This window comes from Rhinatrema bivittatum, chromosome 8 (assembly GCF_901001135.1).
Source record: "Rhinatrema bivittatum chromosome 8, aRhiBiv1.1, whole genome shotgun sequence".
Taxonomy (NCBI): Eukaryota; Metazoa; Chordata; class Amphibia; order Gymnophiona; family Rhinatrematidae; genus Rhinatrema; species Rhinatrema bivittatum.
In genome coordinates this window covers 9,939,009-9,966,642 of record NC_042622.1, presented here as the reverse complement: position 1 = coordinate 9,966,642, position 27,634 = coordinate 9,939,009, and the positions used below count along the sequence as shown (strand labels likewise).

At 46.2% G+C, this 27,634-nt stretch overlaps 1 protein-coding gene across 4 annotated transcripts in view; it reads right to left on the bottom strand.

Moving 5' to 3' along the window:
* Positions 1–27,325, bottom strand: part of KCNQ2 (potassium voltage-gated channel subfamily Q member 2) — a 114,664-nt gene extending 87,339 nt beyond the window's left edge. For all 4 annotated transcript variants that reach the window (XM_029612805.1, XM_029612806.1, XM_029612809.1 and 1 more), the window contains exon 1: positions 27,030–27,325. In XM_029612805.1, the coding sequence (XP_029468665.1) occupies positions 27,030–27,325 (296 nt within the window). The remainder of the gene's footprint in view (positions 1–27,029) is intronic.
* Positions 27,326–27,634: the final 309 nt, after the last annotated feature.

Here is a 27,634-nt window from a genome sequence, read left to right as displayed (position 1 = left end):
ATTGTGCGTGAGTGAAAAAGAACTTTCTCCCATTAGTTTTAAATGTGCCCCATGCTAACTTCATGGAGTGCCCCCTAGTCTTTCTATTATCCGAAAGAGTAAATAACCAATTTACTTAAAATTCCTTCAGCTCGCTTTGCTCCTTGTTTCGTTGGACCATTTCCCATTCTCCGACGACTGGGCAATCTCACTTACAGTCTGAAGCTACCATCTACTTTAAAGATCCACAATGCATTCCAAGTCTCACTAATGAAGCCATTGATCCTTAGTAAGTTCTCCAACAAGATACCTGAAGCTTCACCTATAGATGCAGCACGAGTCAGAACAAAAAGGTGAGCCTGCGTGCTGCGGTGACGTGGGATGCTCATGCCGCTCTAGTTTTGTGAGGCATTGAGATGAGGCAAATGCTGCAGGGACATTTTTTTTGGGGGGGAGGGGCATTTTTTGCTGCCCCAAAATTCTGCCAGCTGAAGCGGCTGCCTCACTCTGCCTCATTAGAGAACCACCCCTGCCTGAACATGCACACAGGAAGCTGTGCTGACACCTTGATATACACTCACAGGCAGTTGTGCTCACATGTGAACATGCACACAGGAAGCTGTGCTGACACCTTGACATACACTCACAGGCAGTTGTGCTTACATGTGAACATGCTCACAGGAAGCTATGCTGACACCTTGACATACACTCACGGGCATTTGTGCTCACATGTGAACATGCACACATGAAGCTGTGCTGACACCTTGACATACACTCACGGGCAGTTGTGCTCACATGTGAACATGCACACAGGAAGCTGTGCTGACACCTTGACATACACTCACAGGCAGTTGTGCTCACATGTGAACATGCACACAGGAAGCTGTGCTGACACCTTGACATACACTCACAGGCAGTTGTGCTTACATGTGAACATGCTCACAGGAAGCTATGCTGACACCTTGACATACACTCACGGGCATTTGTGCTCACATGTGAACATGCACACATGAAGCTGTGCTGACACCTTGACATACACTCACGGGCAGTTGTGCTCACATGTGAACATGCACACAGGAAGCTGTGCTGACACCTTGACATACACTCACAGGCAGTTGTGCTCACATGTGAACATGCACACAGGATGCTGTGCTGACACCTTGATATACACTCACAGGCAGTTGTACTCACATGTGAACATGCACATAGGAAGCTGTGCTGACACCTTGATAATAACATAAGAACATAAGAAGTTGCCATGCTGGGTCAGACCAAGGGTCCATCAAGCCCAGCATCCTGTTTCCAACAGAGGCCAAACCAGGCCATAAGAACCTGGCAATTATCCAAACACTAAGAACATCCCATGCTACTGATGCAATTAATAGCAATGGCTATTCTCTAATAGGGATGTGAATCGTGTCCTCGATCGTCTTAACGATCGATTTCGGCTGGGAGGGGGAGGGAATCGTATTGTTGCCGTTTGGGGGGGTAAAATATCGTGAAAAATCGTGAAAAATCGTTAAAAAATCGAAAAATCGAAAAACCGGCACATTAAAACCCCCTAAAACCCACCCCTGACCCTTTAAATTAAATCCCCCACCCTCCCGAACCCCCCCCCAAATAACTTAAATAACCTGCGGGTCCAGCGGCGGTCCGGAACGGCAGCGGTCCGGAATGGGCTCCTGCTCCTGCATCTTGTCGTCTTCGGCCGGCGCCATTTTCCAAAATGGCGCCGAAAAATGGCGGCGGCCATAGACGAAAAAGATTGGACGGCAGGAGGTCCTTCCGGACCCCCGCTGGACTTTTGGCAAGTCTCGTGGGGGTCAGGAGGCCCCCCACAAGCTGGCCAAAAGTTCCTGGAGGTCCAGCGGGGGTCAGGGAGCGATTTCCCGCCGCGAATCGTTTTCGTACGGAAAATGGCGCCGGCAGGAGATCGACTGCAGGAGGTCGTTCAGCGAGGGTTCCGGCGCCTCGCTGAACGACCTCCTGCAGTCGATCTCCTGCCGGCGCCATTTTCCGTACGAAAACGATTCGCGGCGGGAAATCGCTCCCTGACCCCCGCTGGACCTCCAGGAACTTTTGGCCAGCTTGTGGGGGGCCTCCTGACCCCCACGAGACTTGCCAAAAGTCCAGCGGGGGTCCGGAAGGACCTCCTGCCGTCCAATCTTTTTCGTCTATGGCCGCCGCCATTTTTCGGCGCCATTTTGGAAAATGGCGCCGGCCGAAGACGACAAGATGCAGGAGCAGGAGCCCGTTCCGGACCGCTGCCGTTCCGGACCGCCGCTGGACCCGCAGGTTATTTAAGTTATTTGGGGGGGGGTTCGGGAGGGTGGGGGATTTAATTTAAAGGGTCGGGGGTGGGTTTTAGGGGGTTTTAGTGTGCCGGCTCACGATTCTAACGATTTATAACGATAAATCGTTAGAATCTGTATTGTATTGTGTTCCATAACGGTTTAAGACGATATTAAAATTATCGGACGATAATTTTAATCGTCCTAAAACGATTCACATCCCTATTCTCTAAGTATACTTGATTAATAGCTGTTAATGGACTTCTCCTCCAAGAACTTATCCAAAACTTTTTTGAACCCAGCTACACTAACTGCACTAACCACATCCTCTGGCAACAAATTCCAGAGCTTTATTGTGCATTGAGTGAAAAAGAATTTTCTCCGATTAGTCTTAAATGTGCTACTTGCTAACTTCATGGAATGCTCCCTAGTCCATCTATTATTCAAAAGTGTAAATAACCGAGTCACATCTACTTGTTCAAGACCTCTCATGATCTTAAAGACCTCTATCATATCCCCCCTCAGCCGTCTCTTCTCCAAGCTGAACAGCCCTATCCTCTTCAGCCTTTCCTCATAGGGGAGCTGTTCCATCCCCTTTATCATTTTGGTTGCCCTTCTCTGTACCTTCTCCATCGCAACTATATCTTTTTTGAGATGCGGCGAACAGAATTGTACACAGTATTCATGGTGTGGTCCCACCATGGAGCGTTATAGAGGCATTATGACATTTTCCGTTTTATTAACCATTCCCTTCCTAATAATTTCTAACATTCTGTTTGCTTTTTTGACTGCCGCAGCACACTGAGCTGACGATTTTAAAGTATTATCCACTATGATGCCTAGATCGTTTTCCTGGGTGGTAACTCCTAATATGGAACCTAACATCGTGTAACTACTGCAGGGGTTATTTTTCCCTATATGCAACACCTTGCACTTGTCCACATTAAATTTCATCTGCCATTTGGATGCCCAATTTTCCAGTCTCACAAGGTCCTCCTGTAATGTATCACAGTCTGCTTGTGATTTAACTACTCTGAATAATTTTGTATCATCCACAAATTTGATAACACCACTCGTCGTATTCCTTTCCAGATCATTTATATATATATATATTGAAAAACACCAGTCTAAGTACAGATCCCTGAGGCACTCCACTGTTTACCTTTTTCCACTGAGAAAATTGACCATTTAGTCTTACTCTCTGTTTCCTGTCTTTTAACCAGTTTGTAATCCACGAAAGGACATTGCCTCCTATCCCATGACTTTTTAGTTTTCATAGAAGCCTCTCATGAGGCTTTGTCAAACGCCTTCTGAAAATCCAAATACACTACATCTACCGGTTCACCTTTATCCACATGTTTATTAACCCCTTCAAAAAAATGAAGCAGATTTGTTAGGCAAGACTTCCCTTGGGTAAATCCATTTTGACTGTTTTCCATTAAATCATGTCTTTCTATATGCTCTACGATTTTGATCTTGAGAATAGTTTCCACTATTTTTCCCGGCACTGAAGTTATGCTCACTGGTCTATAGTTACCCGGATCGCCCCTGGAGCCTTTTTTAAATATTGGGGTTACATTGGCCACCCTCCAGTCTTCAGGTATAATGGATGATTTTAATGATAGGTTACAAATTTTAACTAATAGATCAGAATTTTCATTTTTGAGTTCCTTTAGTACCCTAGGATGCATACCATCCGGTCCAGGTGATTTGCTACTCTTTAGTTTGTCAATCTGGCCTATTACATCTTCCAGGTTCACAGTGATTTCGTTCAGTTCGTCTGAGTCATCACTCCTGAAAACCATCTCTGGAATTGGTATCTCCCCAACATCCTCATTAGTAAACACGGAAGCAAAGAATTCATTTAGTCTTTCTGTAATGGCCTTATCGTCCCTAAGAGCCCCTTTAACCCCTCGGTCATGTAATGGTCCAACCGACTCCCTCACAGGTTTCTTGCTTTGCATATATTTTAAAAAGTTTTTATTATGAGTTTTTGCCTCTATGGTTAACTTCATTTCAAATTCTCTCTTTGCCTGTCTTATCAATGTTTTACACTTAACTTGACAATGCTTATGTTTTATCTTATTTTCTTCAGATGGATCCTTCTTCCAATTTTTGAAGGATGAGTTTGTGCTCACATGTGAACATGCACACAGGAAGCTGTGCTGACACCTTGATATACACTCACAGGCAGTTGTGCCCACATGTGAACATGCACACAGGAAGCTGTGCTGACACCTTGATATACACTCACAGGCAGTTGTGCTCACATGTGAACATGCACACAGGAAGCTGTGCTGACACCTTGATATACAGTCACAGGCAGTTGTGCTCACATGTGAACATGCACACAGGAAGCTGTGCTGACACCTTGATATACACTCACTGGTAGTTGTGCTCACATGTGAACATGCACACAGGAAGCTGTGCTGACACCTTGATATACACTCACAGGCAGTTGTGCTCACATGTGAACATGCACACAGGAAGCTGTGCTGACACCTTGACATACACTCACAGGCAGTTGTGCTCACATGTGAACATGCACACAGTAAGCTGTGCTGACTCACAGGCAGTTGTCCTCACATGTGAACATGCACACAGGATGCTGTGCTGACACCTGAAGGTGCATAAATAGAAAGCTGTGCTTAATCGCTTATCCCTGCATACAGAGTGCTGATAAAGAGTCAATGGTGGGTATGAGGGAGTCCACCAGAAACTCCCTCAGACTATCTTTAGGGACAGGGCACAGCTGTCTCACCCGGGCTTCCTTAAGATCCAGACCCACAAGGAATCATGGGTGAAGGCAGGAGCCCCTCACCAGTGAAAAAGATCTCAGCACGTAGAAGAGTTAGGGCGGCCCTGGGGAACAGATAGGAACCTATTTCTATCAAAGATCTGCTCTGGGCGATGTCTGTGTGCTACCTGAACTTAAGGTGAGCTGCATTTGTTTGACTTTTCTTTCACTGTAAATAAATCGCATTTAAAAGAAACAGCCAGAAGCTGCCTCCTTATTCCTTCTGGCTGTTCCTAAGCCGCTATCGCTAACTTACCACAGTGGGATTCTCAACTTGGACCAAGTTTCACTGCAGACAAATATTAGACCTATCTCTTGAGTATTTATCTCAGCTTGTCTATATGTAAAACTGTAAGTGCCTAATCTCATTTTGACTGGTAGCTCAGACATTTCTTTTCCTCACTCACAGGCTGATACAGTACAGTGCACTCCGATGTAGTGCACTGTTAACCCGCGATCATTACACGCGCTTTTCGATGCGCTAGCGTTATCCCTTGTTCAGTAAGGGGTCGAAAATGTGCATCCAACCCCCCTGAACCTAATAGTGCCCACAACATGCAAATGCATGTTGATGGCACTATTAGGTATTCCCGCGCTATTCAGTAAGTAAAATGTGCAGCCAAGCCACACATTTTACTTTCAGAAATTAGCGCCTACCCAAAGGTAGACGCTAATTTCTCCAGGCACCGGGAAAGTGCACAGAAAAGCAGTAAAAACTGCTTTTCTGTGCACCCTCTGACTTAATATCATGGTGATATTAAGTCGGAGGTCCTGAAAGATACAAAAAGTTTAAAAAAAAATAAAATTTGAAGTCGGCCCACAGCTCGTGGGTTGAAAACCGGACGCTCAATTTTGCCGGCGTCCGGTTTCCGAACCCGTGGCTGTCAGCGGGTTTGAGAACCGATGCCGGCAAAATTGAACGTCTGCTGTCAAACCCGCTGAAAGCCGTCGCTCCTGTCCAAAAAGAGGCGCTAGGGACGCGCTAGGGTCCCTAGCCCCTCTTTTTACCACTGACCCTAATTTGAATACTGAATCACGCGCACAGGAGAGTGGCCTGTGTGAGCGCCGGGAGAGCGGGCGTTTGCCCGCTCTCCTGCGGACTTTACTGTATCAGCTCGTCAGGAAGGGAGACAGTGATTGCTGTGAGAAGAAGCCAGAGATCAAGATGATGTAGATGATCCATGACCATAGGGATCCTTCTCCGTTCCCTGCACAAGTATATGCGCCGAGCAGCTTTTAGGAGTGCACACTGCATGTTACTGGCGTGGTATTTAATCTGTAGAGGTACCTGCGTGCATGAGCCGACCTGGGAATTCTTGCCTTCCCAGGGAAACAGAGAGATTGTAAGGAGAGCGATGTAATCTCCTCCTCACATCCAAGACAGCACAAGCTGACCCAGTCCCGTTTCTCCGCCAGCCTCAGGCAGCAGGTCCGTAACCAGACTCTGCCCGCTGCTCTAATCAGAGGGCAAATCAAAATGCTTTCAGTTATGGGAGAAATGATTATTAATCTGCTGCTCAGCTAGCTGCAGCAAAGGGAGCACAGCTCAAATCGCTCCCACTAATCCAATTAGAAAAATAATTAGGAGGCAAATAGAAATCAGTTTGCTAAAGCTCTGAGCATCTGAAATGTGAGCCCTGTATGGAAGATTATTCAGGGAAATCCGCAGCCCTGGCTCACGAGCTGGACCTGCTCGCCCCCATTTTTAACCCCCAGGGCCAGGGTGCTTTCCATCTCCTGCACAACCAGAAGCAGTGACAAAGGGTAACTAATTAGTAAACTCAACGGAGCCCTGCGGGTCAGAGAAATCCCTTTGGGTCCTTGCAGCTTGTCTGAACATCGCTGGTTTCCAATGGCTGCTTCCCTTACTTTCCTGTAGTCGGTACTGAATGTAAGTCAAAATGCCATGGGGGCGGGGACACCAGTGCTAAAACATCTCTTTCCCATTATCCATTGCTTAATCACAGGGATACCCACCCTGGTAGTGAAAGGGGACACTTGGGGTCAACGGGCAGGACCAGTGCAAGCATATTTGGTGCCCTAGGTGAACCTTCGTTCACTCACTCTCCCTCCCCCAGTGGCAGTGATTCCAGCAGGGCACTTCCTTCCTTGATGGTATTGGCTGTGGTACTGCACTCCTCTAAGACATCAGACTGGCAGGATTTTGCTGCTCCCCAAAATCTTGGCGCTCTAGGCCAGTGCCTAGTTTGCCCTAATGGAGGAATCGGCCCTGTCAGCAACTCAACCTCATGCTCTCTTCAAGGTGGAGCTGAACAGTGCGAGGAGCAGCAGGGCGTGCAGCAAAATCCTTCCAGTTCAGACTGATTTTATCATGGCGTTTTCAGGTCGCCATCCTGGACAGGTGACCTCAGAGTTTCAGGACAAATTTATGTATTAATATGGCATCCCTTGGCAGAAAACCCCCCCCAAATATTTGGTTAGGAAATGCTTAATGACCTGGTAGCCTCCTTATAGGGAATAGGAACAGAATGCATTATAACAACAACCCTGCAATGGTTTTCCTCATATCTAACTAACCAAACATTTCAAGTAAAAATCAATAATTCGCCATCAGAAAAAATACAACTTAACACAGGAGTCCCACAAGCCTCAGCTCTTTCTGCCACGTTATTTAATATTCATATGTTGCTTCTCTGCCATTTACTGTCTGGTCTTGGTTTAGTTCACTTTATTTATGCAGATGATATGCAAATTCTCATTCCGATCATCGATTCCATTGAATCTACATACAAAAAAAACTGCCATGTATTTATCCTACATTAAACAACTTCTATCTCATACGAAACTCATACTGAACATGTCTAAAACAGAAATTATAGTATTGGAGAGAAAAACATCCAATGATCCTTTACCACCTTTGATTTTGGAGGGCAAGCAAACGATAATACATCCAATACAACATGTCCATGACTTGGGATTTATCATTGACAATAAATTAAACTGCAAGACACATACTCAACAAAAATCAAAGAAGGATATTATAAATTATTAATCCTAAAACGATTAAAGCCATTCTTAGACCAAAATGACTTCAGAACTATTCTTCAACTCCTTATTTTTGCTAATCTCGACTACTGTAACGCCGTTCTTCTAGGATTACCATTATCCACAATACGTCCTTTGCAATTTCTTCAAAACTCAGCAGCGACAATCCTTACAGAAACAAAAAAGCACAAACACATTACTTGCAGTTCTGATATCACTCCACTGGCTTCCTATAAAATATAGAGTAGAATACAAAGTATTAACAATCACTCACAAAATCATCTATGGAGGAAAAACGGACTGGCTCAATACTGCCATAAAAATACACACACCACAGCGTAATTTACGCTCAGCCAATCAAGGCTTATTATCTATTCCCTCAATAAAAACTGCTTAATTAATATAAGTAAGAGATAGAGCAATCTCACTTGCCAGTGCAAAATTATGGAACTCACTACCTGTTGAAACTCGCCAACAGCAAAACATAAAAATCTTTAAGGAGGTTAAAACATGGCTGTTCAGGAAGGCATACGCTGATGTTAATTGATATATACCCTTAATATATATTATACATTATTTGTTACTTTTACTTTTATCATTGAAAAGTTTTATCCGTCATTATATTTTATACATATCTTATCATTGATAACTATTACCTGTTCTTATAACTTTTAATTACGCCAATAATATCTACCATATACCATCTGATAACCTCTTATTTTAACTTTGAAATGTTTTATCTGTTCTTAATATTTTACATATATCTTAACGTTGATTACTTTTTATGCGTTTTTATCACTTTTATGTATTTAATGTATTGTAATAGGAAGTGAACTTGGATTAGCTATTCTTATACAAATGCTGTAAACCGTTATGATGGAATCTACACCGAATGACGGTATATAAAAATGTGTAAATAAATCGTAAATAAATAGATACACGAGCTCACAGGTTTGCAACCAATTGTGTGTGTCAGGGACTGAATGAGAGAGCACAAAGGGAGAACGTAAAACAGTGAAATTGTGAGGGGGGGAGAGGTTGACAGTAATCTGCCAGTGAAAAACAGTTTAATTCTTCCTTGCAACCTGTAGCTTTCAGAGTGCACGCTTGATATTAATAAAGCAGTGAATCTTGCAGTCGTAAGAGAGGACACCGACTAGGAGAAATGTTTGTTACTTTCGCGTTCACAGGCTTTGCTTTTTCCTCTGCTGGTTTTGGTTTTACTGTTAAGTGATCCAGACGTGACTTTCTGTGGCTTTAATCCAAACAGTGTGGTCAGAATCCCCTTCCCTTCATGCATCCAGGCAAGCTTAGAGAGCCCATTGCAAACCCAGGAGCCGTGAGGGCACAGCCAGCCCTGGGTGCAGGGAGTGACATCGCCAGGACAGCGCCTCAGCTAACTGGCATAAGGCTGCAGCGCAGAAGCCGAGAGGGCGCACGTTTGCTGATTCTCAATGCGACGGAATGGATTTTCTGCTAATTCAATTAAAGAAAAAAGTTCCATTTCAGCCTCTGCTAATTGTTAGCCAAGTTCTCTTTGTTTCCGCAAGTAATAGAAAGTGTCATTAATTATGAAGACGATCTAATTTCCAACCGAAATACATGGTTTTGTCTGCCAAGGGATGCCATATTAATAGATAAATTAGTTGTGAATCTGTGAGCTCATCTACCTGGGATGGTGGATAACCAGTGAGGGTGGATAACCCAGCTTGGATAAGGAGCGATATCCTGTAGGACGGTGTCCTTAGTAGTGCAAACCAGAATCAGTGAGCAGAGAGGAGGAGCCATCGGCTATTCTGTTACTATTCCCTGTAGTGGGGTTACCAGGTCATTGAGCATTTCCAAACCAAATATATTGTTTTATCTACCAAGGGATGCCATATCTCTCTATATTATAAAACTATTAGAGGCTCCGGATGCCCATTGCATTACATCTGTGCATGTATAATATAATGGGATGAGCAGCTCGACCCCCCTGGCATCCTGCCAGGTGCTTGTGTCCTGGCTTGGCCACTGTTGGACACAGGATGCTGGGCTTGATGGACCCTCGGTCTGACCCAGAATGGCGTATCTTATGTTCTAATGATCTCATGGACCTGTGGGATAAAGGCAGTGAGGGAGGAGCACCGAAGTCTGCACCATGAGGCCAACGAGTGCAGCAGTGGTGTCCCCACCAGCACAACAGAGAAGGAGGAACAGTGGCACAGGCAGCAGAAGAGTCCGCAAAGGAAATAAAAATAAAAGAACAGTATAAGAGCTAGTGGGGGGTTCCCAGGCCCCAACAGCACAAAAAACAAAAACAAAAACCCGAAAGCAGCAGATGCAGCAGCAGCAGAAGAGCTGAGGCCTGGGGAGCAGCACCAGTGCAAGATAAAGTGCAGAGCTGGCATAACAGGGGGACAGGATGGTGAGGGTCCCGGACTCCACCAGCACAGAAGACAGAGAGAAGAGATGGCAGGCAGCAGAAGGGCTGAGAGGGGCTCCCAGGCCCCACCGGCTGTAAGAAGATCATCTCAGAGCCTGAGATGGGAAGAGGAGGAGGAGGGGACAGAAGAAAGCCAGAGATGAAAGGGGAATAGTGTGATAGTGAGGAGGGGGGCTGAGGGTGTACTGTGCGCGTGAGAGGGGCTGGAGGAGAGGGGTAGTGAGAGAGAGCGATGTGGGGCGGAGCATGCAAATCCCCACGACACACCCACCAGTACTTCCTTCTCCTCCACCACACACCCATCGCTTCACCCCCTACTCTCCCATACGTGCACACCTCCTTACACACCCAACCATCCATGCCAACACCTCCCCCCCACACACACCTCCCCCTCACACCACCAACCTCCACTTCCTCCCACCCCCCCACAGACTCATTCTTACACATCAGTGAGGCGGGAGGGGCATGATCTTCCCCAGCCAACTCATTTCACACCATTCCCTTCCCAACACACACCCTACTCTAATTCACAATACATACACACCCCTGCCCACACACACACACACACCCACACAGGAGGAAAAGGAGGAAGGAGAAAGTGGAGTGTGCAAGAGGGAAGGGCACTGCTTCTATCCACATCCTCAGTCATTCCTGTACAACCCCCACACCCCTACTCATACGTACCCCACTCCCAGTCACACACAAACACCACACTCCCAGCCACTCAATCATTCCTCGACACACACCAATCACTCACAACCAACCTCACAGCACATACAAACAACTCCCTGCCCCAAACACACATATACAGAGTTGGGAGAGTGCACACACACACACACAGAGCCACCCACGTGCCTGCATACCCTCCCCAATTCACCCTTAATACCACTCACACCAGCCCCATAACGAACACACGCTCCCTCACACCCCCCCCCCCCCACACATACAGACACCTACCCCCATTCCTCCACCCTCTTCAGAGCAAGTAGAAGACACCGAGAATGCACACATCTGCTAATGGAGTCATAAAACCCGCTTTTTGAGGTCGTCGTGCAATTATCACTTTCTCTTTTTGGGTTTTCCATTAACTTCCATGCACACTCAGTGAAGAGGAAAGAAGGGAGGGCTGGGATCATGAATTCTATCGCAGTCTCTCCCCCCACGCCTTTCCTTTCTTTAAAATCATTTGCCCTTCTCAGCCATTCCTCTCCTCTCCCATCCAGGCATCACTTTGGAGTCTAGAGCAGCGAGCACTGGGAGGGCTGGTGTCGGCGACTGAAGCTAGCAGGGGTGCAGCTCCGAGTTAAATCATAACATAGTTTTCAACTTGCGAGCTCATCAGTCCATGATGCTGAAGAACTAAAAAAGAAGTTAACAGAAGCTGAGGTGGATAAGTGATATTCCACAGGTTTTCAAGCTTCTACAACTGGCAGCTGGGAGAAGTCCCTTAGCATTTTTGGATCAGAAATCAGAGCAACAGGAAGGGCCAGGTTGGGTGGCTCATATTTGCCATTACAGTACCCTGTAGTGGGGTTACCAAGTCATCAGGAATAAGCTGATCCCAGTTCAATATTTACCCCATCACATTTATGGACTTGTAGCACTAGTTCAGGGGTGGGCAATTCCAGTCCTCGAGAGCCACAAACAGGTCTGGTTTTCAGGATATCCACCATGCATACTGATGAGATCAATTTGCATGCATCGCTTCCATTGTATGCAGATATATCTCTTTCATATTCCTGATAGATATCCTGAAAACTAAACCTGCATTTGAGGATTGGAGTTGCTCACCCCTGCGTTAGTTTCTCTAAGAAAAGGATATAACTTAACTCCATGGATGTAATGGAGCAAAACTAGGGCTGGCCCAACCTGTCCCTGATGACCTGGAGTCACCTGATAGCCCTTCTTATTAGTTCAGGGATGCGTAACGCCATCCTTGAGGGCCATAAACCAGTCAGAATATGCATGACAGTGATTTGCATGCACACTGCCTCAATAGTAGGCAAACCTATTTCCATATTCATTAAGGATTGTGGCCCTTGAGGACTGGAATTGCCCGTCCCTGCATTAGTGGTATTGCTTTAACATTAGGCAAGAGATATGCCAGCCAGTCCCTGCACATTGATCAGGTGGGCCCAGCCAGAACCTGTGGCATTTCTGGGCTTTAATTGACTTGTATTTGATAAGAAGGAAAGCACAACTTCTTATTTAAAGCATCCATTTTCTTAATAAAATTCAAAATACAATTCAAGAACAACTGTGAAACTGAGGAAGAGGGTGTACACAGCAATGAAAGAAATAAACAGAGAAAAACTCAACCTCTGAAATCGTGAAAGGGAATGGAGAAAGGAAATCACATTGCAGAGCCTCTTCTTGGCTAGTTTTCAACCTTTTTTTCTAGTTAAAGAACTCTGTTCTAATATACTGAGGACAGGATCTTTAAATCTTATTATGTCTCCCACACTAAAGCATCTTGGGATTTACAGCCCACTCTGTCTAGTGCAATGTTCTCAACCCACTCCTCAGGACACACCCAGCCAGTCAGATTTTCAGGATATGTGTGGAACAGATTTGCATACAGTGGCAGCAGTCCAGGCAAATCTCTCTCATGCATATTCATAAGGGGTATCCTGAGAATCAGGCCTGTTTGTGGCTCTTGAGGTTTGGAGTTGGCCACCCCTGCTATAAAGCTCAGAATAGGGATGCAGTCATTTGATAACCCTAGCTCATAGGACTACAAATCCCACAATTCCTTGGTCTGGCAGTCAAAAGCAGGACCTGGTAAAACCTTCCTGGTGTTTATGTAATGCTGCCAGAGCCCAATAAGGAGCAGATTAGATTAGGATAGGAGTTTGAAAACCAGGAGCGGACATAGCCTTTTGCTGAGAAGGCCTCCTTGAAACAGACCAGCTGCTGGCAAACGTTCCCTGACTAGCAGGACTGCATTTTAGCCCTGCGCATCCCGATGATTCACCGGTCTTCAAGGTGTAGGCAGAAGTGTTTTGAGACAGGTTGTCCTACTGCACGGATGAAGAGACAGATTCACTTTCACGCTGGTTTTATATCTCTAGGGGAAAGGCAGCTCTGCCTGTGCCAGATGGCACCCAAAAGCAGTCTGAGATCCAAGACTGCCAAGCAGCTCCTCAGTCGTCTCTGAGCACTTTTCCCGATTCCCATCCCAACAGGGAAATCTGTGTCAATCTCACCCAACAGGAGAAGGAAATGTCATTGCCTGATGTTGCTGGGAATTTTGCTGTGAGCCAGAATAAACAGAAGCAGAGCTTTCATTCACTCTGCTTCCAAGAAGACGCAGATTTCTTGAGGAAGGGAAGCCGGTGCTCTCATTCTCTCACCAGGAAGAATCAGGGGTGCGGTAACTCTGCAGCACCAGCCCATTTGCTATTTGTAAAAATTAGCAAAGGGTTTGAAAGCCAGCAGTACTTCAGTCCCCCAGAAACCGAGGCTCTGAAGAATCTCTCACTTTCCCACTGTTCATGCTGACCAGGCTGCTGCACCTCCATGAGAATTTCTTTTCTATTACTGACAGAAGTACCTTCACAACCTTTTAATATTTAATACAAACAGAATCCAAAGAGGATCACGTGATGGGCATAGGACTGGAAATGTGTCATTCAGGAAACAAGAAGGCTGCAGAGGCCCAGCCGTCCCTCTACTCATGGCCAGATCCAAGGGTGCCACGCTGGCTGTGGGCGCTGAGATCTGCACCAGGCTCATTTATCCATCTGGCAGCAAAAGCTTCTCAGCTCTCCCTCAAGGCCTTAAACAAACAAGAATATCCTTGTTCCAGACACCCGTCTGTTAAAAAAAATCTACAAACTGCACAGCACACTTGAGGGAGTCCTTGTTGCACACACAGACAGTCCCATTCTCCTACAGGTGGGATGGATGGATGCACATTTCTATTGCATTTACAGATACTTGTGCTCCAGTTCTTATTCTATATTGAGCAGTGGCATGCAGTCAGGGCCTTCAAGAGATTCAGTGAATCCCCAGTTCACAGGCGTCACTATAGAGTGGCAAGCACCACCCCAACTTTATACATTGGATCAGGCAGGGGTAAGCCAAACCCATTCCGATCAATGGCGTCACGCCTCCCTCTACCTCCCTAATGAGTAGCAAGAGTCACGTTTATCCCAACCTCATCTCCTACTTCTAGGAAAAGTAAAAAGTCATGGGATAGGTGCAGATGTCCTTTCGTGGATTGCAAACTGGCTAAAAGACAGGAAACAGAGAGTAGGATTAAATGGACAATTTTCTCAGTGGAAGGGAGTGGACAGTGGAGTGCCTCAGGGATCTGTATTGGGACCCTTACTTTTCAATATATTTATAAATGATCTGGAAAGAAATACGACAAGTGAGATAATCAAATTTGCAGATGACACAAAATTGTTCAGAGTAGTTAAATCACAAGCAGATTGTGATAAATTGCAGGAAGACCTTGTGAGACTGGAAAATTGGGCATCCAAATGGCAGATGAAATTTAATGTGGATAAGTGCAAGGTGATGCATATAGGGAAAAATAACCCATGCTATAATTACACAATGTTGGGTTCCATATTAGGTGCTACAACCCAAGAAAGAGATCTAGGCGTCATAGTGGATAACACATTGAAATCGTCGGTTCAGTGTGCTGCAGCAGTCAAAAAAGCAAACAGAATGTTGGGAATTATTAGAAAGGGAATGTTGAATAAAACGGAAAATGTCATAATGCCTCTGTATCGCTCCATGGTGAGACCGCACCTTGAATTCTGTGTACAATTCTGGTCGCTGCATCTCAAAAAAAATATAATTGCGATGGAGAAGGTACAGAGAAGGGCTACCAAAATGGTAAGGGGAATGGAACAGCTCCCCTATGAGGAAAGACTAAAGAGGTTAGGACTTTTCAGCTTGGAGAAGAGACGGCTGAGGGGGGATATGATAGAGGTGTTTAAAATCATGAGAGGTCTAGAACGGGTAGATGTGAATCGGTTATTTACTCTTTTGGATAGTAGAAAGACAAGGGGGCACTCCATGAAGTTAGCATGGGGCACATTTAAAACTAATCGGAGAAAGTTCTTTTTTACTCAACGCACAATTAAATTCTGGAATTTGTTGCCAGAGGATGTGGCAGTTAGTATAGCTGTGTTTAAAAAAGGATTGGATAAGTTCTTGGAGGAGAAGTCCATTACCTACTATTAATTAAGTTGACTTAGATAATAACCACTGCTATTACTAGCAACGGTAACATGGAATGGACTTAGCTTTTGGGTACTTGCCAGGTTCTTATGGCCTGGATTGGCCACTGTTGGAAACAGGATGCTGGGCTTGATGGATCCTTGGTCTGACCTAGTATGGCATTTTCTTATGTTCTTATGTTCATAGCTGGGCCATAAATCTTATTGTAACTTAATGAGCTATGGCTGGTTATTATCAGAGTTATAAGTGCAAGTCAGAACACCTAGCACTTGCAGACGCTGAATTAAAACCAGAGAAAATGAGAATATAAGAAACTGCATATGATTGAAGAATCTAAATATGTACACCCTGGAGGAAAGGAGGAGCAGAGGAGATATGATACAGACTTTCAGATACTTGAAAGGTTTTAATGATCCAAAGGCAACGACAAACCTTTACCATAAGAAAAAAATCAGCAGAACCAGGGGTCACGATTTGAAGCTCCAGGGAGGAAGATTCAGAACCAATGTCAGGAAGTATTTCTTCACGGAGAGGGTGGTGGATGCCTGGAATGCCCTTCCGGAGGAAGTGGTGAAGACCAGAACTGTGAAGGACTTCAAAGGTGCGTGGGATAAACACTGTGGATCCATAAAGTCAAGAGGCCGCCAATGAAGAGTGGGTGACTCGCCAGAATGATGGCTACTGCCTGGACACAATACCCTTATTCAATAAACATACACATGGTTACTGTGACTCCAACATCACTCTAAGCTTCAACAGCAAGAGGAAATGTGGAAAAAAGGATTTGCACTCACAAAGCTGGGAGTAGCTGGCTTGTTACGGCGGTTACTACCCCAAACCAAATGTGCCTGATACTTCACTTTCGATGCACATCCAGCATAGCTCTCTGCTCCAACGGCAGGGGAAAAGAAAAACTGATACTTCACGCATACCCAGCATAGCTTCAACGGCAGGGGAGAAGAAAAAAGGATTCACACTCACAAAGCGGGGAGTAGCTGGCTTGTTACGGCGGTTACTACCCCAAACCAAATGTGCCTGATACTTCACTTTAGATGCATATCCAGCATAGCTCTCTGCTTCAACGGCAGGGGAGAAGAAAAACAACCAATAAGGGCTGTATAACATAGTCTGGGTTAAAACAAATAAGCATGGGTGTAGCTTGCTTATTGCGGCGGTTACTACCCCTACTACCCCCTAACTAATCAAGCTTGATATTTCACTTGGATGCAGCTCCATCACTGCTCTCTATATTAATGGTGGGGGAGGAAGGGAAATAGAACCAAGAGCTAAAAGAAACAGATAAGTATGAGAGAAAAAATGTGTGAAGCTTGCTGGGCAGACTGGATGGGCCGTTTGGTCTTCTTCTGCCGTCATTTCTATGTTTCTATGTTTCTATGAATACCCATGGACAAAGAGCTAGCAACTGGTTTGTGGAGATCCTGAGCTCGTAAAGCCTTTCATTATTTTGAGAAGATGTTATCTCATAGAAAGGAAGGCCTATGAGGAAAATATTTCCTGTATAGACTCTTTTCTTTATTTCTGTCGATGTTATTGTAATAACTATTGCCTTGATTAATCTATGTAATGCTTATTGTGATACTGTGTGTTTATTACTGATATTCACTTTGATATTATATTTGCTGATTATACAATTTTCTACCAATTTTTACCATATTTAGTTAGCTAAGTTTTGCTTTTACAAGATTGTGTGTTCTGTGACATAATATACCACCACTCAGCCCACCTTTCAACCCAGATATGGAGAGATTTTTTTAATTCTTATTATTTCATTAATAGATGTTGTCTAATGTGTCTGCTGTTTTGAAATATTATATTGGTGTTTTGGAATATTTATAAACAGTTTTATGAGGTTTTTATTAATAGAAGCTCTGTTTAGTTATTTTGAAATATTTGTTCTTTTTATTAGTATGGTTTTCCTGTTATGATTGTTTTCTTTTTCTTTATTTTATTGTTTGTTGGTCTCTTATTCTGCCTTTCATACGGGTCTGTCTGTTTTCTGTATGTGTTATCATGATGAGGGATTCTGCTAGTGTATAGTTTTTGTGTAGGGGTCTATAGCAGTCCATCTTGTTCTGTTTTCAATAGGAGGTGTTGGACTTCTAGGACCTGATGTAATATTTGCACTGCTGCTCTTTCCTGGGTAGGGTTGTTGCTGTTTGAGTTCTAGGAGTTAGAGTTGTGTTGATATGGTAGATTTGTTTCTTGGGCTAAACTGGGCAAGCTGTGATAGCTTTTATTGGTGCTATGTAAGTATTATCCAAAAATACTTTACATGAGTTATTGAGAGAATATAGGACCTGTTTTTAGATGTGAATGTCTCTGATCTGACATCTGAAGAAGGGACTTATGTAGTTTTATGTGGCTTTTGTAAAATATTTTTAGATACATGTATTTTTTTTTTTATTTTACAGATGTTTTAGGCAGCCCGGCTTGTTTTGTTTTCTAAATAGGAGGTATATTGATGTTTTAGAACCTGATGTAATATTTTCAACATTGCTTTTTCATAGGTAGGGTTGTAGTTTGCGTGCTGGCAGTTAGTGCTGTTTTTGCTTTGGGAGGTTACTATATTGTAATTGTTTATTCTTGGATTTCTGAGGGCCAAGCCACACCCATTACATGTTACAAGTGGCATAGCGAGGGGGAGCAGGGGTGGCCAAGGCCCCCAGTTATTGGGCCTGAAAATTCTGAGCCCTGTTGCAGAAGCAGGCCCAGATGAGATTGCAAGTGGCCAGGCCCAGCACTACGGGTGTGCACACCATGCAACTGCACAAGGCAACACATGGGGGAGCAGTGGCCAAGAAGAAGAGGAGGTCCACGGCTGAGAACAGGAACCTGCAGGTGGCCCCCATTCCACCAGCAGCCAAGAAGAGGAGGTCTGGGGTAGAAAAGAAGAGACCGCCGGTGGACCCCATCCCACTGGTGGCAGAAGAAGAAGAGGCTCACTAGGAGGATGCCCATTCTCTCAATCCTTCTCTGTGCTGGTGTGTGGTATCCAAAACATGTGCAGCTAGCACATGCTCTATGCTGATCTCGCAATGCACAAGATCAGCATAGAGAAAGTTCTAGCCTTGGGAGAATAGAGTAGCGCAGGGGACAGCACACAAGGAAGAGAAGCAAAACTGGCTCCCCAGTCTGCTCCTGATGGTATATGTGTGAATGTGAATGAATTAGAGCCTGACTGGGGAATGTGTATGTGAATGGGAACCTGACTGGGGTGTAGGTGTGAATGGGAGCCAAATTGAGTGTAGGTGTATGTGAATGGGAGCCTGACTGGGGTGTGTGATGTATGTGAATGGGAGCCTGACTTGGCTTGTAATTGTGAATGGGAGCTTGACTGGAGTGTATGTGTGAATGGGAACCTGTCTGGAGTGTATGAGTGTGTATACGAGAGAGGGGGAATTTGTGTGTATGTGAGTGAGGGCATGTGTATGAGAGAGATAGGGAGCATGTATGCGAGAGCCTATACATATGAGAGAGATGGAGTGTTTATGAGAGCCTATGGGAATGAGAAAGAGGGACTAGGCATGTGTATGAGATCCTTGTGCATGAGAAAGAGGGAGTTTATGTGTAAGTGTGAGAAGAGAGAGAGCATGTGTGTATGAGAGAGAGAGAGAGAGCATGTGCATGCAGGTGTGTGTATGAGAGAGATGGAGCTTTCATATCTGTGAAAACTTGTGCATATAAGGGAGAGGGACAATTGTGTATGTGTACATAAGAGAGGGAGCATGTGTGTATTAGAGAGAGGGAGTGTGCGTGTGTGTGTAAGAGCCTATGCATATGAGAGAGAGAGAGGGAGTTTTTATGTGACAGCCTGTGTGTATGAGAAAGAGGGAACTTGTGTATATGTGTGAGAGCATGTGTGTATGAGAGAGAGGAAACGTATGTGCAGGTGTGCATATGAGAGACAGGGAGTTTGCATGTGTTTAAGAGCATGTGCATATGAAAGAAAGGGAGCTATGCACTAGATGCCTAGTAGTAGCCCAAATGATGACCTACCAGTGAACTTCCTGCACTTAGCCATCAGAATGAACACTAGAACCACTGGGAGACAGGTGAGACATACAGCAGGTTGTGACTGAGAGGAAAGGGGTATTAGTGAGGGAAGGGAAGGGGGTGAGAGTGAGATATGGGAAGGGGAAGAAAAAGGGAAGGGGAGAAAAGGGGTGAGGGTGTTGAGTGACTGAGAGAGGAGGGAGGTTGGTGAGTGACAGAAAGAAGGGAAGAGAGTGAGGGGAAGGGAGGATTGAATGACTGAGAGGGAAGGGGAGGGGATGAGTGGCTGGGAGAGAAGGGAGGTGAGAGTAGGGAAGGGGGTTGAGTGAGTGAGAGGGAAGGGGAGAGGGTGAGTGACTGAGGTGAGTGAAAGGGAAGGAAAGGGGGAAGGTGGACTGAGGAAGTGGAAGAGGGGAGTGAGAAGGAGAGGACAAAAGGGTGCGTATGTGTGAATGAACATGTGTGTGGATAAGAGAGAGAAGAGAAAATGTGTGTGTTCCCCTCCTTTCTTGCCCTCGTGCTCCCCTCCCCCTCCACTAATCCAGAACAATCTCAGGGTGACTGGAAATGCAAAATTCCCAGGTATGGCAAGAGGAACATTTTTGTCCTTATTAGTTTTAATTATTAGATGCTATTTGATTTGTCTGGTATTCTGAAATATTTAATTTTTAGGAAATGTTTAAAGTTGTTTTTTTTTCTTTATTATTTATTAGATACTCTATTCATCATCTGTTTTGAAATATTGTCTTTTATTAGTATGGTTTATATTATGATGGATTTATATTCCTTGATTTTGTTTTATGAGGAATGGTGATGTTTCTGGGGGCGTATTTTTTGTTTGATTTTTTTTGCATTATTGCATTGCATATGAGTCTGGCTGGGAGGGGAGAAAGGATGGGGAGCACGACTCTTGGGGACTGGGAGGGTAGGGGAGTGATACTGCTATTGCTTCTGTTTCTCTGAGATGGGAATTAGTAGAATTCGATTTTTTCTGTCATTTTTGGGAAATGTGCATCTGAATATTTCTATATTATATCTCTGGTGTTATAATGCAGGTAGAGTCTGGCTTTTTGGGGTTTCCTATTCAGCTTTTGTCTCCAAATCTCTCTTTCTAATTTGTTGTCAGTTATTCTATATTTGGTGAGGGGGCAGGCAGTGTCCTGTATTGAGGCTGCAGTGAAGTGTGGAAGAATTAAAAAATTTAACATCACAATCCTTGGCTCTTGGTCTTATTCTTTATCAGAGAATGTTTTGTTTGCTTGCAGTACCATGGAGGGAAGAGGGAAGGTTGTAGGCCTGTCTGCGGGCAGGGAAGCTTTTGCCCCATAGACTGTTCGTAGCAGTCTGTCAGTTTGACAAAGTCCCCCATGAGAGGCTTCTAAAAAAATTGAAAAGTCATGGGATAACAGTCAATATACTTCTATGGATTACAAACTGGTAAAAAGACAGGAAACAGAGAGTAGAATTAAATGGTCAATTTTCTCAGTGAAAAAGGGTAAACAGTGGAGTGCCTCAGGGATCTGTACTTGGACCGGTGCTTTTCAATATTTATAAATGATCTGAAAAGGAATACGACGAGTGAGATAATCAAATTTGCAGATGATACAAAATTATTCAGAGTAGTTAAATCACAAGCGGATTGTGATAAATTGCAGGAGGACCTTGCAAGACTGGAAGACTGGGCATCCAAATGGCAGATGAAATTTAATGTGGATAAGTGAAAGGTGTTGCATATAGGAAAAAATAACCCTTGCTATAGTTACACGATGTTAGGTTCCATATTAGGAGCTACCACCCAGGAAAGGATCTAGGCATCATAGTGGATAATACTTTAAAATCGTCGGCTCAGTGTGCTGCAGCAGTCAAAAAAGCAAACAGAATGTTAGGAATTATTAGGAAGGGAATGGTGAATAGAACGGAAAATGTCATAATGCCTCTGTATCGCTCCATGGTGAGACTGCACCGTGAATACTGTGTACAATTCTGGTTGCCGCATCTCAAAAAAGATATAGTTGTGATGGAGAAGGTACAGAGAAGGGCAACCAAAATGATAAAGGTGATGGAACAGCTCCCCTATGAGGAAAGACTAAAGAGGTTAGGGCTGTTCAGCTTGGAGAAGAGACGGCTGAGGGGGGATATGATAGAGATGTTTAAAATCATGAGAGGTCTAGAACGGGTAGATGTGAATTGGTTATTTACTCTTTCGGATAGTAGAAAGACTAGGGGGCACTCCATGAAGTTAGCAAGTAGCACATTTAAAACAAATTGAAAAACGTTCTTTTTCACTCAATGCATAATTAAGCTCTGGAATTCATTTCCAGAGGTTGTGCTTAAGACAGTTAGCTTATCCAAAAAGGATAAAAAAGGTTTGGACAAGTTCCTGAAGGAGAAATCCATAAATTGCTATTAGTGAGGTTGACTTAGGAAATAACGACTGCTATATCTGGCTTCAGTAGCATGAGATCTTCTTAGTGTTTGGGTACTTGCCAGGTTCCTATGGCCTGGTTTGGCCACTGTTGGAAACAGGATGCTGGGCTTGATGGACCCTCGGTCTGACCCAGTATGGCAACTTTTTAAGTTCATTTCTTTTATGGGGTTTCTATTAGTTTCTATTCTATTCTTGCCGTTAAGCATTTCTACAAGGAGGATTTGGGGGGGGGGGCGGTGCCAGGGAGGCAACACAAATGCATTGGCCCCTGGGTGCCAGAGACCCTCGCTACGCCTCTGGTTACAACAGGCCAAATGCCATATGGGTTCCATGTGTATTTTTTATCTCTTGGGGAGAGGAAGATAGCAAGTCTGCTGTAGACTGGGGTGGGGAGGGCAGGCGGCATGTGTGGAAGGGGAGAGGGGGCCAGAGGGAGCGAGACTGGATCCTCTGCTCTAAATGTCACCGCATACCACTGAAATCAAGCAATGGGAACAAGACACCAAATGGTGCCAGACCCAGAATGCAGAAGAAAAGACAATTCACCAAATGCCTCTGTGCCCCCACCACCCTTACTGTACCTAGCAATGCAAGAAGGAAACGCTCCCACCTGGAGCTTTCCTGACATTGGTGAAACCTATAAAAGTCTTGCAGGGCTTCTCCTCTCTGTCGCTGAGTAAGGGATACGGATTCTAGGGTGGCACAAACAGGCCCGGTTTTCAGGATATACAAAATGAATATGCATGAGATAGATTTGCATGCACTGCCTCCACTGTGTGCATATTCGTTATAGATTTCCTGAAAATCGGGCCTGTTTGTGGATCTTGAGGACCAGAATTGGCCACCCGGGTCTAATATAAAACCCTGCCAGTCTTCTTTCATCCTTCAGAAGGGTTAAGTCTGGCCACCAAATCATTCTCACAGGTTATGACTATCAGTACACGGAGCGGAAGGGAGGGTCCAGTCAATTGACTTGCAAAGTCCCTGCCCTTAAGATCTTACAAAGAGGCCGGTGCTCCACACCTGAGTGGCCAGCAAGAATCCTGTCGAGGCTGGCAGGGGAACCGAGCCGCACCAGGGGATCGTCCTGTCAGATTAGGCAGGTCCTCTGTGATGCAAAGCACTTCTCGGGCCTCCCTGCTCATCCCATCCCTCTGGAGCAGCAGAAGGGGCAGCATGTCCCTTCCACGTATCCATGGTAACGGTACTCCGCAGCATCCTGCCATGGGAGGAGAGGATGGCATTGTCCCCAAATTCTCAACCTGCTCCTAAGAAACATGTGCGTGGTCTGAGTCACTTATTCCCATGAGCTGTCCTCTGTGTCACAGCGCTCGGTCTGTTTCCCAGAACAAGCTGAGGGTGAAACGTAATGCAGGCGACCAGCCGCCTTCATCAGGCCAGGGAAAAATCAGAGAACGAGGATGCTGGCTGGACCGTCTGCAGGGCTTTACAACTAATATTAAGGAGAGGGTGCAGTAGTAGGGGAATGCGCCTGCTCTTCGTCCAGTCACGGAATTTCTGTCTTCCTTTGCTTTCATGAGTAAGGAAGGCCTGGGAAGGAATGAAAAAGTAGAATTTGCAAGATTTGGGGTCCCTCTGTGTTAGTCTCGTAGTGTCTGGTCATCGTAAGCTCCAATGTCTCAAGATCCTGGCTGGTTTGGAATCTCCTCTGCAGAATCGTGTTTGCCAGGCCTTACCCCCAGGACGTCTCTGCCCATTGCTCATCTGAGAGTTCTGTAACATTCTGGGGGCCTTGAGCAGACGTTAAAGGCTTAGCTGCTGATACGACCTGCTTGCTACTGACTTGCACCTCTCTAACAGTGACAGCATCATTGTTACCGCACCAGTTCATTTCAGAGAATATGATTCAAACCAGGACTGAGGGCATTCAAATGACATCACCCTACTGATTTCAGCACATGTGTGAAGCTCTCCGAAAACTACAGTTCATAAGAGAGGAACAAAAACGGAGCATCACCTTGCAATGCCACAAAATTGCATTGGAACCATTTCTTCCTGGCAAGGAAAGGCCACGTAGGCCAGAGAGAAACAGTTCATCATCACAGGACATCCAAAAAAAAGATGATGATTCTTCCGTTCCTAATGCAAATTGTACTAGGAAAATTACACGACTACAACTGCAGCAATAATATGGGGCAGGCTCAATGGCCTACTCTGCATCTAAACTGTAAGGTTATTTCTCCGTGGAGCCTACTGGCTCTGATCTCTGACAATTAAATTGAACGTATATTTTCCAGCGAGAAAGAGCAGTGCACCGGCAGCAAAGGGTTAATGACAGTACCATCTGTTTTGTAGGGTGAGCTGGAAAATCAAGGTAGCTCAATTTACCTAGAAGAAAAATGTAAAGCACCAAATATCTACAACAATAAAACCAGAAACGTTTTGAAGGGCTGGGGCTTGGGGGGTGGGAAACTGCTTAGTAAAGAGAGGCCACCCACCCTGGGAAAGCACCCGGGGGCCACTGTTCCAGCCCTCTGAGGTCCCGTGGCAAAGAGCCTGAAGCCCCTTCTTCCATTCCCTGTACGGGATCTCATGTCATAGGATCCCATTCAGTGGCAGGACAGGTCATGCCATCCACACGTGGCCCGGGGTGTGCGCCCTGCTCTCAGCACGCTGCGTTCATATTTCCCTTTGTCTGCACACACACACACACACACACACACACTGCGAGGAGCCCTGCACACATGAATAAGTATCAGCGGTGTACGTGTGACTCACTGATCCAGTCATTCACAAGCAACAAAGCCAATGCCAATATAGGGGGCTTCCCTGTTATCCTACGTTTGCCGAGTGCACCTTAGAGGCAGAAAGGACGGCACACCATGAACAGAAGTACATTATAATGCAGCTTTTGCAAAGACTCATCAGCGTAGCCGGTGTTTATGTACGCTGCAGGAATCCAGGTGTGTATCCTTAAAAGGCATGGATACCCAGCTCGCTCACAATCCATGCTTCCTTCACCTGCCTCCTGCCTGAGTTTGCAACCTGCGCTGAGCATGCATTCCTACATTAAATCTAAGAGATGCAGAAAGATACTCTTCCCACTGCGCTTGTTGTCAAGTTTTTCTCTTCTCTCATGTGAGAAGCCCAGGTCAGAGGTCGGAAATCCAGCCTTGGGCTTCTCATGGCAGGAATGTGGAAGGAGGTTGTTTTTTGCATACAGTTTTGCACTTAATGTATTCAGCACAAGGAGAATGAATAGAGGCTAATTCTATTCTCTGAAGCTGGTTTGATGGTGAGGCCTCAGGGAGTCTCTGGGAAGTTGCCTCCCAGGCCTCCTCAAACGTCCTTTCACTCACAAAATGGCTGAGAGGAGCAGGCAGCCTTCACTCAGTGGTTGCACTCAGTGGTTGCTCTCAATGTAGAACTGAAGGCCACAGACATCAGAGAGAAATGGAAGGCAGGGATCCCCAGCACAGCCCAGAATCTGGGGGTCTGCTGTGAGCTGAGGACAGCGGGAGGAGCTGCAGACCCCTGCGCACAGTATCTGGTGTAAGACCACAGTCACAGCCACAGATCTAAGCAGAAACTGCAGGAAAGAATCCTCAGAAAATGAATGAACTAACAGGAAAAAAAAGGCACTGAAATAAAAAGACCTGCCCTACAGTGATCTTTGTTTGCCACATCTGGCTGACTTTGTGCACTGACAGATCTGCTACAAACCCAGCCCGGTACAAACCGTCCCCATTCATGGCTGCTGCCTTTTCCGTGAAATCTGTATTTTTACCCTCAGGTCAGTGAAATCTCTGAAAAGGGGCCTCTGCAGAAGAGCCAAATATTCCCTGACACAGAGCAGCAGGGAAAGGTGGGGGAGGGGAGGGAGCCCGAGTCTCAGCCCGGTCTTTGTCTCTTCAGTCAGCCCTCGTCATTACTATGGTGACTGCAAGCAGAGCATCGCAAACAACCCCAACACTCAAAGCTGAGGAAAGGAAATCTGAAGAGAGTGGCACAGACAGACAGGCATTGCATGCACACATTCGCCTCCGAGCCATCGCTAGCTAACTCTCCAGCTGAAATAAACCAGAAATGCATGTGGCAAGGCCGTCGACTGCGAAAGACAGAAAATGTCTGCTCGATTAAGCTGCAGAAAATGAGACCTCCCCTGAATTCCCGGCTTCCTAAGAGCAGCAGGCAGCCACCCTCTACGTGAAGCCTGCCCTGGGGGGGTATTCACGGGTGCCCTGCCGGTTAAGCAACAGTAGTCCTTAAGCAACTTTGTCCTGAGATGTGACCAAGTGTTACAACACAACACAGCAATCTACCCAAGGAGGCAGGTGGTGCACTCTCCTGCCGCCAGGGTCCACCCGATGCCAACCGTGCTGCCCAGGAAGGCTGCCGGCAGGGATCAGATGGCACAAAGCGTTCCATGCACCCGGGAATGGTGCATGCATGCTGGCACGCGGAGGACAGGTCTGGTGCATGCATGCGGGGACGCGGAGGACAGGTCTGGTGCATGCATGCTGGCACGCGGAGGACAGGCATGGTGCATGCATGCTGGCACTCGGAGGACAGGTCTGGTACATGCATGCTGGCACTCGGAGGACAGGTCTGGTGCATGCATGCTGGCACGCAGAGGACAGGCATGGTGCATGCATGCTGGCACTCGGAGGACAGGTCTGGTACATGCATGCTGGCACGCGGAGGACAGGTCTGGTGCATGCATGCGGGCACGCGGAGGACAGGCCTGGTGCATGCATGCTGGCACGCGGAGGACAGGTCTGGTGCATGCATGCGGGCACGCGGAGATCAGGTCTGGTGCATGCATGCTGGCACTCGGAGGACAGGTCTGGTGCATGCATGCTGGCACGCGGAGGACAGGTCTGGTGCATGCATGCGGGCACGCGGAGGACAGGCACGGTACTCGGTACTCACACATAGGCATGGTATATGAACGCCCAGCCGCGGGGTCTCTCCAGCACATTGTAGAGGAAATTCTGCAGTTTGCGGTAAAAGGCGTTGCGCTTGGGAGGCTTCCCCGTCCCGGAGACCCCCGAGCGGGGTTTGCTGAGGATGCTGCCTCGCTTGGTGCTCTCCGACCCCACGATGAGCAGTGCCCCATCCCGGCTGGAGTCCGGGGCACCCGGATCGAGCCCCACGAAGCCCACCTTCAGCTTCTTCTCGCTGCCAGGGGCTGGGTACAGCCCTCCGTTGCGGGATTTCTGCACCATGGCCGGCGGGGGAGGGGGAGGCAGGGGGCAGTCCCTGCTATTTCAGCGGGGCTCCGTGCAGGCCGGGCCGGGGCAGGGGGCGGGCCTGGAGCCCGGGAGCATCTAGGGGGAGCATGGCGCGGGTGCAGGCAGGGGCTGTGGGGTGGCTGCAGCTGCTCTGCCGTCTCCGGTGGCCGCTGGTGGAAAGTGAGAACCAGCAGCCCGAGAGAGCAAATCTCTGCAATCTCTTCGCCAGCTCCTCCCAGCTCGGGTAACCCTTTCCTGCCTGCCCAGCTCCAGTCCTGAAAGCTTGCAGAGGGAAGAGCGGGC